The sequence below is a fragment of the Pundamilia nyererei genome, unplaced genomic scaffold (assembly GCF_000239375.1).
Source record: "Pundamilia nyererei isolate P.nyererei 1_Seehausen unplaced genomic scaffold, PunNye1.0 scaffold00019, whole genome shotgun sequence".
Lineage (NCBI taxonomy): Eukaryota > Metazoa > Chordata > Actinopteri > Cichliformes > Cichlidae > Pundamilia > Pundamilia nyererei.
The window spans coordinates 1704926-1718188 of NW_005187420.1; the positions used below are offsets into that span (position 1 = coordinate 1704926).

The window sequence follows — 13263 nt, forward strand, 5'->3', positions numbered from 1 at the left end:
GGCCATTTAGTGCTCTGTATGTTAAAACAAGAATTTTAAAGCGAATTCTAAACTCTATTGGGAGCCAATGTAAAGAATATAAGATGTGTATGTTTAATGTGTACACTTTTATTTATTTATTCTTAGATACTCGTGTTTTACAGACTAAATCCATACTGTGGCTCATTTAGCCTTTAGCATGTGTAGCACAGTAATAGGATTACCTTTAAATATTTATTTACACAGTAAGAATAGGTAGTCATCGATATTTCTGCAGTCGCATTCTTAGCAGAAAGCTCTCTCTGGTGCCACATAGGGCTGTAACTTTTTCCATCATTAATCATCATCAGTGAGCATTAAACTTGTCATTGTACCAATCACAAAATAGAAATATTATCTTCTGTGCAACTCAGTGATGAAAAATATAGCTTTGCTAAATATATGTTTAGATAAACTTAAATAATATCCTTAAAATTAAAAAATGTCGATCATGGCATTAGTTGAGTTGAGTTGAGCTCAGCTGCAATCCTGACAGATCAGCTCATCTCGATGCCAGCCAACATCAGCTTTTCTCAGCTAATACCCTTCAATACATCCACTTATAAAGGGCTCTCGATTAATGTTTCTTTAGCCTGGCTTGAGGTAATGTCCATCTGTAAGCTGCTTTGCAACCCAACTTAAGGCAGTGGGTAGGACTAAAGGTATCTTAACCCTGTAATGCCCTTTGTATCATATGTGATACATGAGTTTCTGAGACCTCTATCTCATCAACATGATCAATACTTTCAAAATGTTATGGACAAAACTCTCTTTTTTTGTCTAAAATTTACAGTGTTGTTAACAAAAAGTTGCCAAAAACATCCAATGTGTCAAGTCCATATAACATCTGTGGACAGACTTTAAGGTGGCACTTCAGTCATTTCCCTTTCAACCTGGGAGAGACAGACAGGCTCTAACAGAGTCCAAATGACTGTAAACTACAGTGGATCAAAAATACAACTGGAAATAAAAGATTTCATTTCCTGATTTTTAATACGCTTAAAAAAGACTCATAGAAACATATTTTCATATTCTGATTTTTATCTGATTAAAAATAAGGCAAGAATAAAAAAAGCACACAAAGAGCTTTTGTTCTGACTTTCATTGATCAAATTAGCACTAATGTCCTTATTTTGGCTTCAGGGTCCACCTGCAGTCTCTTTACTGGGACTGACATATTTCTTCCTTCCTTCATCGGGGAAATGAGCACATTTATAATAAATACAGTGGTGTGAAAAAGTATTGCCCGTTTCCAGATTTTTGGCACATTTTTCACATTTACATGTTTACATGTTACATGTTACATCAAACATATAATATTCAAAGATAGCTTGAGTAAATACTAAATGCAGTTTTTGGATGATTTTGAAAGATATCCAAATCTACTTGGCCCTGTGTGAAACATAATAACTGGTTGTTCCACCCTTGGCTACAAGAACTGCAATCAAGCATTTGTGATAACTGGCAATGAGTCTTTCACATCGTTATGGAGGAATTTTGGCCCACTGTTCTTTGCAGAATTGTTTCAGTTCAGCCACGCTGGATTGTTTTCAAGCATGAACGGCCTGTGTAAGGTTATGCCAAAGCACCTCAATGGAATTTAAGTCCAGACTTTGGCGAGGTCACTCCAAAACCTTCATTTTGTTTCATTCTTTTGAGTCATTCTGAGCTGGACTTGCCTCAGTGTTTCAAATCATTCTCATGCTGCATAACCTGAATACAGTCGAGCTTTGAAACCGATGGCTAAATTGTCCTTCTGGGTTTTTTGGTAAAGTGCAAAATTCCAGACAAAGCAATGGTTTTCTAACTGGAACTCTCCGAGGAAGCCATATTTGCCCTGTATCTTTCTCATTGTTGAATCATGAACACTGACCTTAACTGAGGCAAATGAGGCCTGCAGTTCTGCATCTGCCTGCAGATGTTGTTCTGAGTCGTCTATGTACTATTGGAGTAATTTTGGTAGCCCAGTTACTCGTGCAAAGTTTTCCTCATTTGTGGACAACCGCTCTCATTGTGGTTCATTGGAGTCCCAAAGCCTTAGAAATGGCCTTGTAACCCTTTTTTTCACTGATAGATGAAGTGAAAGTGACTCAGTTTCTCATCTGTTCTTGAGTTTCTTTAGATTGTGGGATGATGTGGGTAGCAAATACTAGCATTTTTATAGCTGTATGTCTCCTAATACCTCTCTTAGCCTTTTCAGGAAAAGGGCCGCCTTATCTATGGGAAAGTATTCATCACTCAAACATAAAAAACACATATTTTGAATACATTATTTCAAACAGCTTATCTACCTGATCATTTTGCAGGTTTTGCACATGAAGTCAACTGTGTTCTTTTTCTCCATGTCTTTCCAGCTTCTTGGCAACACCTGCTGTGTCCTTCCAGAAGAAACCAATCAGCTACAGTCTGCTTATCAATCCCAGTAGTCTCTTCTCCATCTCAGCAGAGACCGGTGAAATCAGCCTGACGCGCCCTATTGACTACGAGAGCGACCAACATCGCTACTTGCTATTGGTGCGAGCCAGTGAGGGGATAGAGAGCATGAGCAGTGCAGCCGAGGTTTGTGTCTATATATATATTTATATATGTATGGGTTTGTGTATGTGTATGTTGGTGAGTTTGAGATGTAAATTTCAAGAAAAAAAGTCACCTTTTTGGTGCCAAATCCCTTGACTTCATGGTCTCAGAAGATTGGAGGCACTTCACATCTGCTTGTCAAGTCTTAGAAAGTCTGTAAACAATACTTCAATAAATATTTAATTAAAAAAATTGAAAAATCTGCTGTCAAAAAATGATGTAATATCAGTAATTGTCTTCACACAGTATTGCTTTCTTTGAGCTGCTAATATACAAGCCACAGCCACTAGAATTGTACACCCTGTGCACTGATAGTTTGTAAGATAGCAGTTGAATTGTGGTGATTGTGATTTGTGTAATACTTTTGCAGACAGTCAAAATCATCACACATGTTCATAAGCTGTCAGAAGCATCCTTGAGCAGGAATACTTGATTCGTGCTGTGAAAATGTGGCCATAGTTATTGATTCCCAGTTGCTTCATAGATGGTAAATGGTAAATGGCCTGTATTTATATAGCGCTTTACTAGTCCTTAAGGACCCCAAAGCGCTTTACATATCCAGTCATCCACCCATTCACACACTGGTGATGGCAGCTACATTGTAGCCACAGCCACCCTGGGGCGCACTGACAGAGGCGAGGCTGCCGGACACTGGCGCCACCGGGCCCTCTGACCACCACCAGTAGGCAACGGGTGAAGTGTCTTGCCCAAGGACACAACAACCGAGACTGTCCAAGCCGGGGCTCGAACCGGCAACCTTCCGATTACAAGGCGAACTCCCAACTCTTGAGCCACGATCGCCCATAGATGGTAATCATTGTGAATGCTCCACTTGAAATAATAGTGTGCTTCGATGTTTCCTGATTTACACCTTTTTTAATTAAAGGTTTTTTTCTTTATGTGGCATCAGCAGTAATGTAGAATATATACCAGACTGTCTCATGAAAATCCTATCTGGAAAGGGAAGCTTTTGAATTTATCAGTTGATGTATGTTCTAACCTTTGACTCTGGTTGTTAATACTGGGTAACGACCACGAGCATAAGGTTAGGAATAAAAGCAGCAGGTGGGTGGCTGGGCTCAGCCTTACAGATGGGTGTGAAGGCTCAGACATCTAAAGGGGGTTCGCAAAAGAGTTTGTGCTGCTGCGTTTCAATAGGAGACAGCTGAGACGCTTCTGCTCAGGATCCCTCCTCTGTGCCTCCCTTTGAAATTTTCTGGGCATGGTCAACTGGAAAGAGACCCAGGAACACCTAGGCATTCCCCAGGAAAAACTTCAAATAGTAGCAAGGAAGTTTAGCCCACTCCCACCTCAACCCGACTTGGAGAAAATGGGTACAGATGGACGCACTGACAGATGGGCGGATGGCCTCCACCTGAATTTATCAAAAAAGTTATCTTCACCTTGAGAGACATGTCTCTGTTTTTGTGAACACTGTTTCCTGTAAAACCCGAATAGATTTGTCTGGCTGCAGTGACTGCTTTGGGATTCCCGATGACTTCCTCACGTTGTCAGGAAGTGAGACAAAACAGCGGCTGACCGCTGCAGGCGCTGATGCATCTGGTCTGGTTTCCATCATTACTCTGGCCTCAGGCTAAAAGATGTCCTGCTGAACCAATCTGTCCTAAACTGCTCCACTTTGGGCCTCTTTGGCCTACAGAGCAACAAAAGCCTGTGTGGAGAAGGAGAGCGAGGAAAAAGAGTGAGTGAAGATGAGATGATTTTTATCGAGAAGAAAAATACAGTTGGAAAGAAAAAAGGGAAGAAAATGGCAGCTAGTTTTGTATTGTACCACAGCCTTCTTAGCCCCATGTCTGCCCAAGAGCTCTCCCTGTGTTCAGTTTGATCAGCACTCAAAAGCCTTCGCCTTCTAGACGCTGCAACAGCCGCTTCTTTGTCTCTGCAGTTTAACGGAGCCAGACAGAAACTATGCTTTGTGTGATAAATGGTGAACATAATGCCGGTGATGTGCCCACATTTGATTCAATTTTTTAAAGTTTTAACCCTTTAAAGCCGGTCGGCGCGGACACACTCCGTTTTGCGTAACTATTTTTAAATCCTGGTAGCACTGCAACCACGTAAGCTAGTGCAATAATTTTTTTTGCATATGAAACCGGAGGAGTTGTACTTACATCTTATGCCATCAGCCTGTCCTCGGTCACAGTTTCCTTCCACGTATAGCTTTGCAAAAACTGCATAAAAAGCGCTTGCAGCAACAAAAACATAATATTCCAGAAACACGCTTTGCCGATCCGATCAGCTGTTTGTAACACTTCCTACGTCCATCAGCGTGAACTATCGCATGTCCGCCATGACCTGCCCGAAACCAGAAGTGACGTCATTTTGCGGAAATGTAGTTTTTTACCATCGTGGCCTTATGAGCCAATACTGGTGTTTTTAAAAGTTATCTTTGACTTTATGACTTTCTGTGTCGTTTCTGGGATGCTGAGGACTCATATTGCACTGCTGGAAATAGTTTATTTTGATGCATATGCTGTTATTTTGCAAATTTGCACTAAAATATATATTTTTTTGTTTTTCCTGCAGTAAATGAAAATTGGTGTATCTCAAAAATAAAACTATGAAGACACTTAAAATAAATTTCCTTTGGTGGGAAACTCGTTTGCGCAACTTTTTTGTATTTTTAGTTTTGAGGGATAAGCCTCTTAAATTTCTATAACTAGAAACATATGTTAAAAAAACAAAAACGATTTTAAAATTTTTTTTGTAGTTTAGTGCACTTTTTTGCAATTTATGTAATTACTATGCACTTAATGCATACATATTATTAAAATTTGGGCTATAATGGTTGTATTGATGTATAGCAACTTGAAATGCTCCAAAAAATGGCTCCACAGCATGTAAAAATATGATATAAGCTCTGGCGGACTTGGTTCTATGGTCGGTCTTAAAGGGTTAAGACAGTTTGGCTTGTTGTCTGGCATTTGAAGTTAGAAATATGTCTCATGCCTTTTGATACAGAAAAATTGTTGGTGCTGCTTTAAATTTTCTCTCATACATTTTTGTCGGAAATACTTTATGTGATGGTAATCGGTACAAGGATTTTCCTGGCCAGTACTGGGTGCTTAGCAGTCTGTATCAGCAGTGGAAAACTGGTGTTGTGTAGGCTAATCTTGTTGACAGTGTAAACCTTTTACAGATCCTCAGTGCTTTATATGAGCTATAATTCATCTACGCTTGCCTCCTGAACAAAATTACATTATCACTCTTACATCACAGTTGGATAATGGAGGGCTCAATACATACAGCTTAAGTTGTTTTTTGAGGTGAGGTTTTCTGACAATAATCTACATGGTACTTCAGGATGTTTTTTGCCATCTCACTTGTTAGACAGACAGCGGGCCTCTGAATCAGTACGCTGGCCCCTGTGCACCGTCCTGTGACATTATTGAGGGCGGTGCTGATTGATAGTAGTTTAAACATTAATGTTTTAACAAAGCAGGGTTAAGCAGAGACTTCATTCCAGTTAGACTTTAAAAAGCTCTTCAAAAGCATGTTAACAGTATAGAAAAAATTCTGCTTTTGCTACTTAAGGCATTTGAATTTAAGATTAAAAGACAGCAAGTACTTTTGAAGGCCACTACATGTGGGCTTTGTCGTTATATTTTGTCCTTTTTAAAGGATCTGGAGCTTTTGTAGTGAAATGATCATTTGTTTATAGCTTATGGGGCTTGACTTAATCCAAATCTGGATCCAGGAATTTGCTGAAGGAACTTTTTTCATCGCAAGAACAAATTTCTTGCCACCCCCCAGATCCAATAGGTTATCTAATGTATGAAAGTAGCCTATTATTGAAAAACTATTATATTATAAAGTAAAGCTCTTACAATAATACTGAGGAAGTCTTCTTTTGCTAACTATCCGAGTCAAAGTTTTTTTTTAAGAAAAGCACCATCTCTTGGTGGCACCGTGCAATTAAATGAAGGGGCGTGTTTAGAGCGAAGCTAGGCGGGGCTCTGAGTGGCTGACTGTTGGCTGACAGTAGCTGTCAGAATAATTTTTTTAAAAACTTATCAAAAGTTCCAGAGTTATAAAATGAAGTTATGCAAACACCATCTAGTGATCGCGGCTGTCAATTACAAGCCAATTATTTTTGATCCAACACTGGAGTGGATGTTTTGTACATTCTGAGAGGGGAACCCCAATTCATCTGATGCTGTATCTGTTTACATACGGTTAAACTCGGGTATATTGTAGTATACCACATACCACACCACATATGTTCATGTGCTCATTTTTGTCAAGTGCTGCACAAGAGAGGAATTTGCTGTTGACATTGAATGCATGCCTGGATGTGATACCACAGTGACTCTCCCCACACTGGCAAACATGCAGCAGTCAGCATCTTCAAAGGATGCACTCATGTGGAAAGGGAAAAAAAAGTGAAAACAGCTAAAATGGCAAAGGGCAGACAAACGGTTTCAGGGCGAGTTCAGGGTTTGTGTTACAGACTGCTAAATGTAACTGTCACTTTTTATTATAGTGGAACATGTAATCAAAATATTTTCACTAACCTGTCACTATGTGTCTGTTTATTTAGTTTATCGCAGAGATGCAGACAAAAACTAACCAAAGTTCATCACGAGAGTCACCATGCAGTGGCTGTCATGGTCTCAGTGATAAACTCCAGCTCACTGGATTCATCTGCAGCATGTCAATTTTAGAGGTTCATAATATACTCTTGCTCTTTCTCCCTGCCATCTGCCTCGGGAAGGCCCATATTGGATTTTGCATTAATTAAGACATGTTCTCTTGAGATAAGTAACCAATCGAATGGCATACGGCTACTTGTGACCATGCCAAAATAAACATATTCTGATGGCATTTTGGTTGTAAGCCTTCTGTTTGATTTTAGACAAGTATGAAGCTGTCCTGAGATTGCAGACATGTGTTGTACTTGCAAGAATAGTGCCTAGCAACTCAAATACTTATCCACAGAAAGGCATCTGTTAGTCAAAAAATTTCATGTGTATAAAGTATAGAACTTTATGATGGAAGTTGTTCTTTTTTTATCTTTTTCTGTGACACTGTTTCCCAGTAGCAGGTTAAAAAAATCACCTATTAATTTGTTTTCCATAGAGGACTGCCAAATAACGCACCTCTTTTCTGCTTTTGATTTTATTCTACTTTTCAGAAATCTGCCGCCCTCTATCAAAATAAGAAACAGACATGCCGTATTTTTGTGCACTAGAGTCACTGAGCATGACTTTAATTTGCAGGTAGTTTCCAAGTTTCTCCCTGCAGGAGTGATAGCTCATCGGCACCATTAGTTACCTAACCAGCCTGAGACCTGCCTGCAGCTTCCCAAGTGTGTGCACGTGTGCACATTCCTGTGTGCGTGCGTTTGAGCCCATCTTGCTTTATTACAGCTGACTTCCTCTCTCTTCTCATTCGATCTTGCCTTTCCTCAGCCTTGTATGCACACATACTCTACCATTGTATATCCTGACTATTTCCTGTCCAGCTAGGGCATAGATTTGCTCATTAGGACATGCAAACGCACACATCGAAACACCCAAAAAAAAGGTTGACAGTTATTGGCAAATGCGCACAAATCACCTCAGGGAGTTGACATGGGCAGATTTTATTTTGTTGTTCATTGCTTTGCGGCTGATCTTTGCTGAAGGATTAACTGATATTACAGAATTTCATCTTACCTACCAGGACTTAATACCAGTGGTATTTACAAAGCACTCACTGTGTGTATGCGATTGTGTCTGTAGGGTGAGTGTGTATACGTACAGCTTTGTTTGGGGAAAAAACACAAGAGGGACTGAGGGTCAGAGGCTTGCCTGCCAGCCCATGTCTATTTATTGCTCTTGGACTTGAAGCAGGCAGTCAACATCTGGAAGGAGATGCTTTGTTTGCCTTTATATCCCAAACGAACTGAGCAGTATTACAGTGTCTTAGCAAGGCAAACGCCTTCATGCTCACGCTGAATAAATTCATCCTTGCACACTACTCATTTGTTAGCTCAGTGCTTACAAGAAGCTCCACGGGGTTCCGCTCTCCACTGACCAACAAGAGGGACCACAACGCTAGTTCACTTGCAGCTTCTTCTCTGTGGCGAGGTCAATAAACCACAGGAATCAGGGTCAGGGCATGGATTTGGAGGAGGTTGAGATGAAGCTTCCTTTTGGTTGGAGATGGGGTTAATTTGGGTCACTCACACATGAAAATGACTCTGAATGCAAAGAAAACCAATTTTGGACAGCGCCTGAAGTAGTAATCCCAGATTTCAAATTTTCATGACACTGTGCCAGTATGACTTTGAATCTGCAGCATTTCTGCTGATTGGCTGAGCAGCTTTTACATGTTCATAGACAGAAGCAGTCTGAGATTAGAAATGCAAATGCTTCATTGTTTTAATTATGTTGTATTATTTTGTATTTCATGAATTTATTTTTTTTTACCAGAATGCTTGAAAGGAATTTCAACATAAATAGCAGAAAATACACGAATAATAACAAACTGTCTGACCCAGTTCATGTGGACATGCTAACTTGCTTTAGGACTTGACTTGTACTTTTTCCCTGAGAGTATTTAACATGCCACACACATTTTACTGGCCTGATGCCTACTAGAGAAGATGTAAGATGTGCAAGGCATTCTTTTTCTTTTCTTTTTTTTTGTTCAGTTATGAACAAAAGAGCTTACAGGAGCATAAGCATTTGTTACATATGACCAGTCGTGAGTAAAACGGGGAATTCTGTACAAGAAATAAAAACAAGAAGAACTGTTTCATTTCTTTAAAATGTGTTATTGACTGTTTAAATGTTCAGAAACAATTTGAACACATAAATTAATTTAATCTTAGCCTCTTTTTCCTTCTTTTCCTCTTCCCTCATCGTCACCCTCTCAGGTACGGGTAGTTATTACTGATGAAAACGACTGCGTTCCTGAGTTCCTCCAGTCGATTTACAGCAAGGATGGTGTACCAGAGACTGTGACAACAGCAACCTCCCTGCTGCAAGGTAAGACAAGTCTCAAAATACCTGTTTGAGTACCATTTATAACCCACCAGCTTCACTGAGTGCATTCTTTATTTTTAGATTCACATTATTAATTTAAAGCTCAACTTACTACTCTGTATCAGTTTCTTATATGCAAAGGAAATTTAACATTGCACTGCCTTCCCTGACCTACAGAAGTAGGTTCATCTTATTTTTTAATTCATCTTCACTGATAAACAGCTCCCGGTTATGTAATTTCTGATGCACTAATCACAATGTTATTAATCTTTAATGTTATTAAAGAAATCCTGCAATGGTGTTTGTGCATTTTTTCACTGGGCTGATTTAAATATTTCCAAGTAAAACTCTCAGCATTGCAAGGACCTTTATTATGTGTGCCTGTATTTGGTGACTTTTAAAAGAAAAAAAGTGAAAGAAGAAAATAACAATCCGTGTTTTACTTCTTGTGTTACCAGTTAAATTTAAGCCAGGTGCAGCTCAGTGGGCAAACACGTGCCTCTGTGGGAGCTGTGATATGCAAATGTTTGAGAAGCTTTGCTGTAGCGGCTTTCAGAACAAAACAAGAGTGCCTGCGCTTCTTTAACATTCATGTATTTTGACTGGTCAGGAAACAGAGTAGGTACTTGTCAGCACCGGCATCACTGCTACTTTCATCAGTGCAGCTGCTGCAGCCTCTCCGTTCCTGTAATAACCCAAAGGGAACACTTATGTTTCATCTCTTTGTGAAGAAATGGTGATGCCAACTGTTGTGGGTATGTCACAGTGACACTTTTACTCTGCCAACACAACTGACAACAGAGTTTTTCCGTCTTCTCTCGGAGACTGTTTCTTACTATCTCCTCTAAAACATTGTTGCTTTTTTATTAAAACTTATAGACATCTGTTTGTTTATAGCGCTAAACAGATCAATCTTTAGCTTTTTGAACAGGTAAACTTTAAACAGGGCAAGAATGAAAATGCAAGTATATTTTAATTGCTTACAAGAACTGTGTGAAAATGACTGTAGGTATGACACCGTTTTGGAAATGTCCATTAGCTGTGAATGCAGGCGGGAAGACTTTGGATTGAATTCATATTAAAGAAAAAAACAAACAAACACAAGACTGTGTGTGTTTTAGTGTTTTTTCTAAACATCTAAGAACAGCTAAGACCTGTAAAATCATGCCGTATTCTGAGAAAAGTTACTTGTTTTCAGGTGAAACTTAACAGCAAACATGGTTTTTGTTTGAATAAACAAAAGAGGTGTTAAAATTGTTTACATTGCTTGGAAATTTTGCTCCTATGCTTCAATTTGCAACATTGTCCTGGAGAAAATAAGCTGAATTTTATATGTAACTAAAACAATAATATAGCCTTTACAACTTTAATCTGTTTTCCAGCTAGCCTACTGAAATGCAGTCTCAATGGTTATAATGATATTAATTTGTTAACCTGTTGCTTACTTGTCATCTTGAGGCAATGGGCAATTTTTAAATTTTGCCACTCCCCGGCTGATATCCAGGCCAACGAATCCTGTTCCATTTGCTGATTTATGAGTGTAAATATAATTTTAAAAGCTAATAAAACGTTGAGTCATTGTTAAAAATACATTTTGACAAATGCAATCCCAACTTTGGTCTTCAGATTAATTTACTTACCCACATGCAGCTGAGATCCCCGACACCACTGGCTGGAATGCAACCCCAAACCATGACACAGCCTCCACCGTGTTTTACAGATGGCTGTACTCACTGCTGTACCTCTCACCTGACCTCCATGTACATATTGATGACATTTTAAACCAAAAATGTCAGATTTAGATTCTTCGCTTCATTAGATAAGTTATCACTGACTTTCAGTCTAGTTCTTGTGTAACCTGGCCTACTTCAGCCTTTCCTCCCTGCTTTAGTTCCTTAAGAATGGCTTCTTGATAATCACATTTCCCCTGGCACCCTTTCTGATCTTGTAGGTCTTGTGTCAGATCATTGCTGAATTTTTTTTCCTGGTTCTTGAGGACGCGACTTTCTCCTTGTCTGATTCACTTGTCCAGTTTCCTGAGATCACCACAAATTTTATATGAAATATTATGGCAGTTGGGAAGGAGCCCCACAAGAAAATAGCTGAGGCAACAACTGGAGCACATGTGAAAGATTTCCAAAGTGGTCCCAGTGATTATACAGTAAGAGCACTGGGAGCTGTCACCCTGAAAATGGAAGAGTGGTGTAGAAAACATGCAGTCCAGCTCAGAAAATGTACAGAATCCTGAAACTCACAGGACCAGAGCTTGAGAATTACTTAGACAGTGTTTTTATTTATTTATTTTTAATGCTTTTAAACATGCAGAGGTGCTTTGTCAATATTGAATGTGAGCAAGTGAGAGATGAGTGTCCTTGCAGCACACCAGTTTGCAATGCTTTGCAGCATTTTGTCACATGATGAAAATATGCTGTATATGAATAAAGTGCAAACAAACACAAAGTGAGAAGCTACGGAGCATTGTTCGACTTTACTACATCACCAGTGTTTGTGTGCAAGAAGTCCACAAATTAGATTTTTGGTTTTCTGCTCAGCGTTGGAGCAATTCAGTCCAACAAGGCACTTGATCAGTAGAGCTTCTCTGACCAAGGTCTTAAGAGTAATTCAGATTTATTCACAAAAATAAATAAATGTTATTTATTTCTAGCGAACATGGAGAAAGTAAATGAGTGAATGGGGGAGTGAGGTGCGCACTGTGGGAGAGACGCAGCAGGCCCTTAGCTCGCTGCCATTAACAGGTGCACCAAGGGAGGCGAGAAGTTTCCTCCTGCTGTGCTGCTGTGTTCCCACCCATTTCCATGCTTGTTTGAACACTTGTCAATATTTCCGTGAGTGGGAAAAAAAAAAACCCCCACAAAAACAGTTATCACATTTCTGCACAGAGATTCCAGTGATTTCAAAATGCTTCAGGATTATGATATAGCAAACCATCTATGTGACCTGTGCAATTTTAAATTTAGTGGGGTGAAAAATGTGTCGTACAAATTGTAGCTTTCCCAAAATAATGAACAAAATTGCCCCAATACATGGTATAATTAATACAGTTAATTTTACCCAATCCACTTCTGAGTACATCTAAGACTGAGCAGCCCAACTTCCTGAAATAAAGACATTTTTCCCCCTTCACTTAATTAAGTGGGTTAAAAGGCATAGTATAAATTAAATGAGCAGGGAGAAATGGGCATCCAGCATCGTTTTGCTAAATCATGTGCTAGTAATCCCATAATCATTTCCATCGTGAGAGTGGACAAATCTGCACTTTGCCAAGTTGGAAATCAACTGCAGCACAGTGTACCAAGCAAGCCAATTATCTTGCTTTCCATAGAGATCTGAGGATCCCGCTGTCTCCATCTTCTGTACAAAATCATAATATGCCAGAAAGACACGAGGGATGCAGCTAAGAATGTATAGAGGCCTGTTAAACAGTGTAGCGATGCTAGTGCAACAATGCTGATTCAAGATTACAGAGGACTTACTGATAAATAGATGCTTAAATGTTTTCCTGAAGAATAGAAATCTCTACTTAGTAAATTAAATATTGACTCATATGTGAGATGTGTTTGGCTACTAGTGTTGCAGTTCATTTTCAACCCATCATCACTGAATGAGAGGCTGCTCAAAAAGCAAAACAGCTGTGTTTCAGTTTTTCTTCAGAAGA

General features: G+C 39.4%; 1 protein-coding gene across 1 annotated transcript in view; it reads left to right on the forward strand.

Moving 5' to 3' along the window:
* Positions 1 to 13263, forward strand: part of LOC102206054 (neural-cadherin-like) — a 366907-nt gene that overhangs the window by 148287 nt on the left and 205357 nt on the right. The window contains exons 6-7 of the mRNA XM_005726436.2: positions 2373 to 2577; positions 9479 to 9590. Coding sequence (XP_005726493.2) covers positions 2373 to 2577; positions 9479 to 9590 — 317 coding nt within the window. The remainder of the gene's footprint in view (positions 1 to 2372; positions 2578 to 9478; positions 9591 to 13263) is intronic.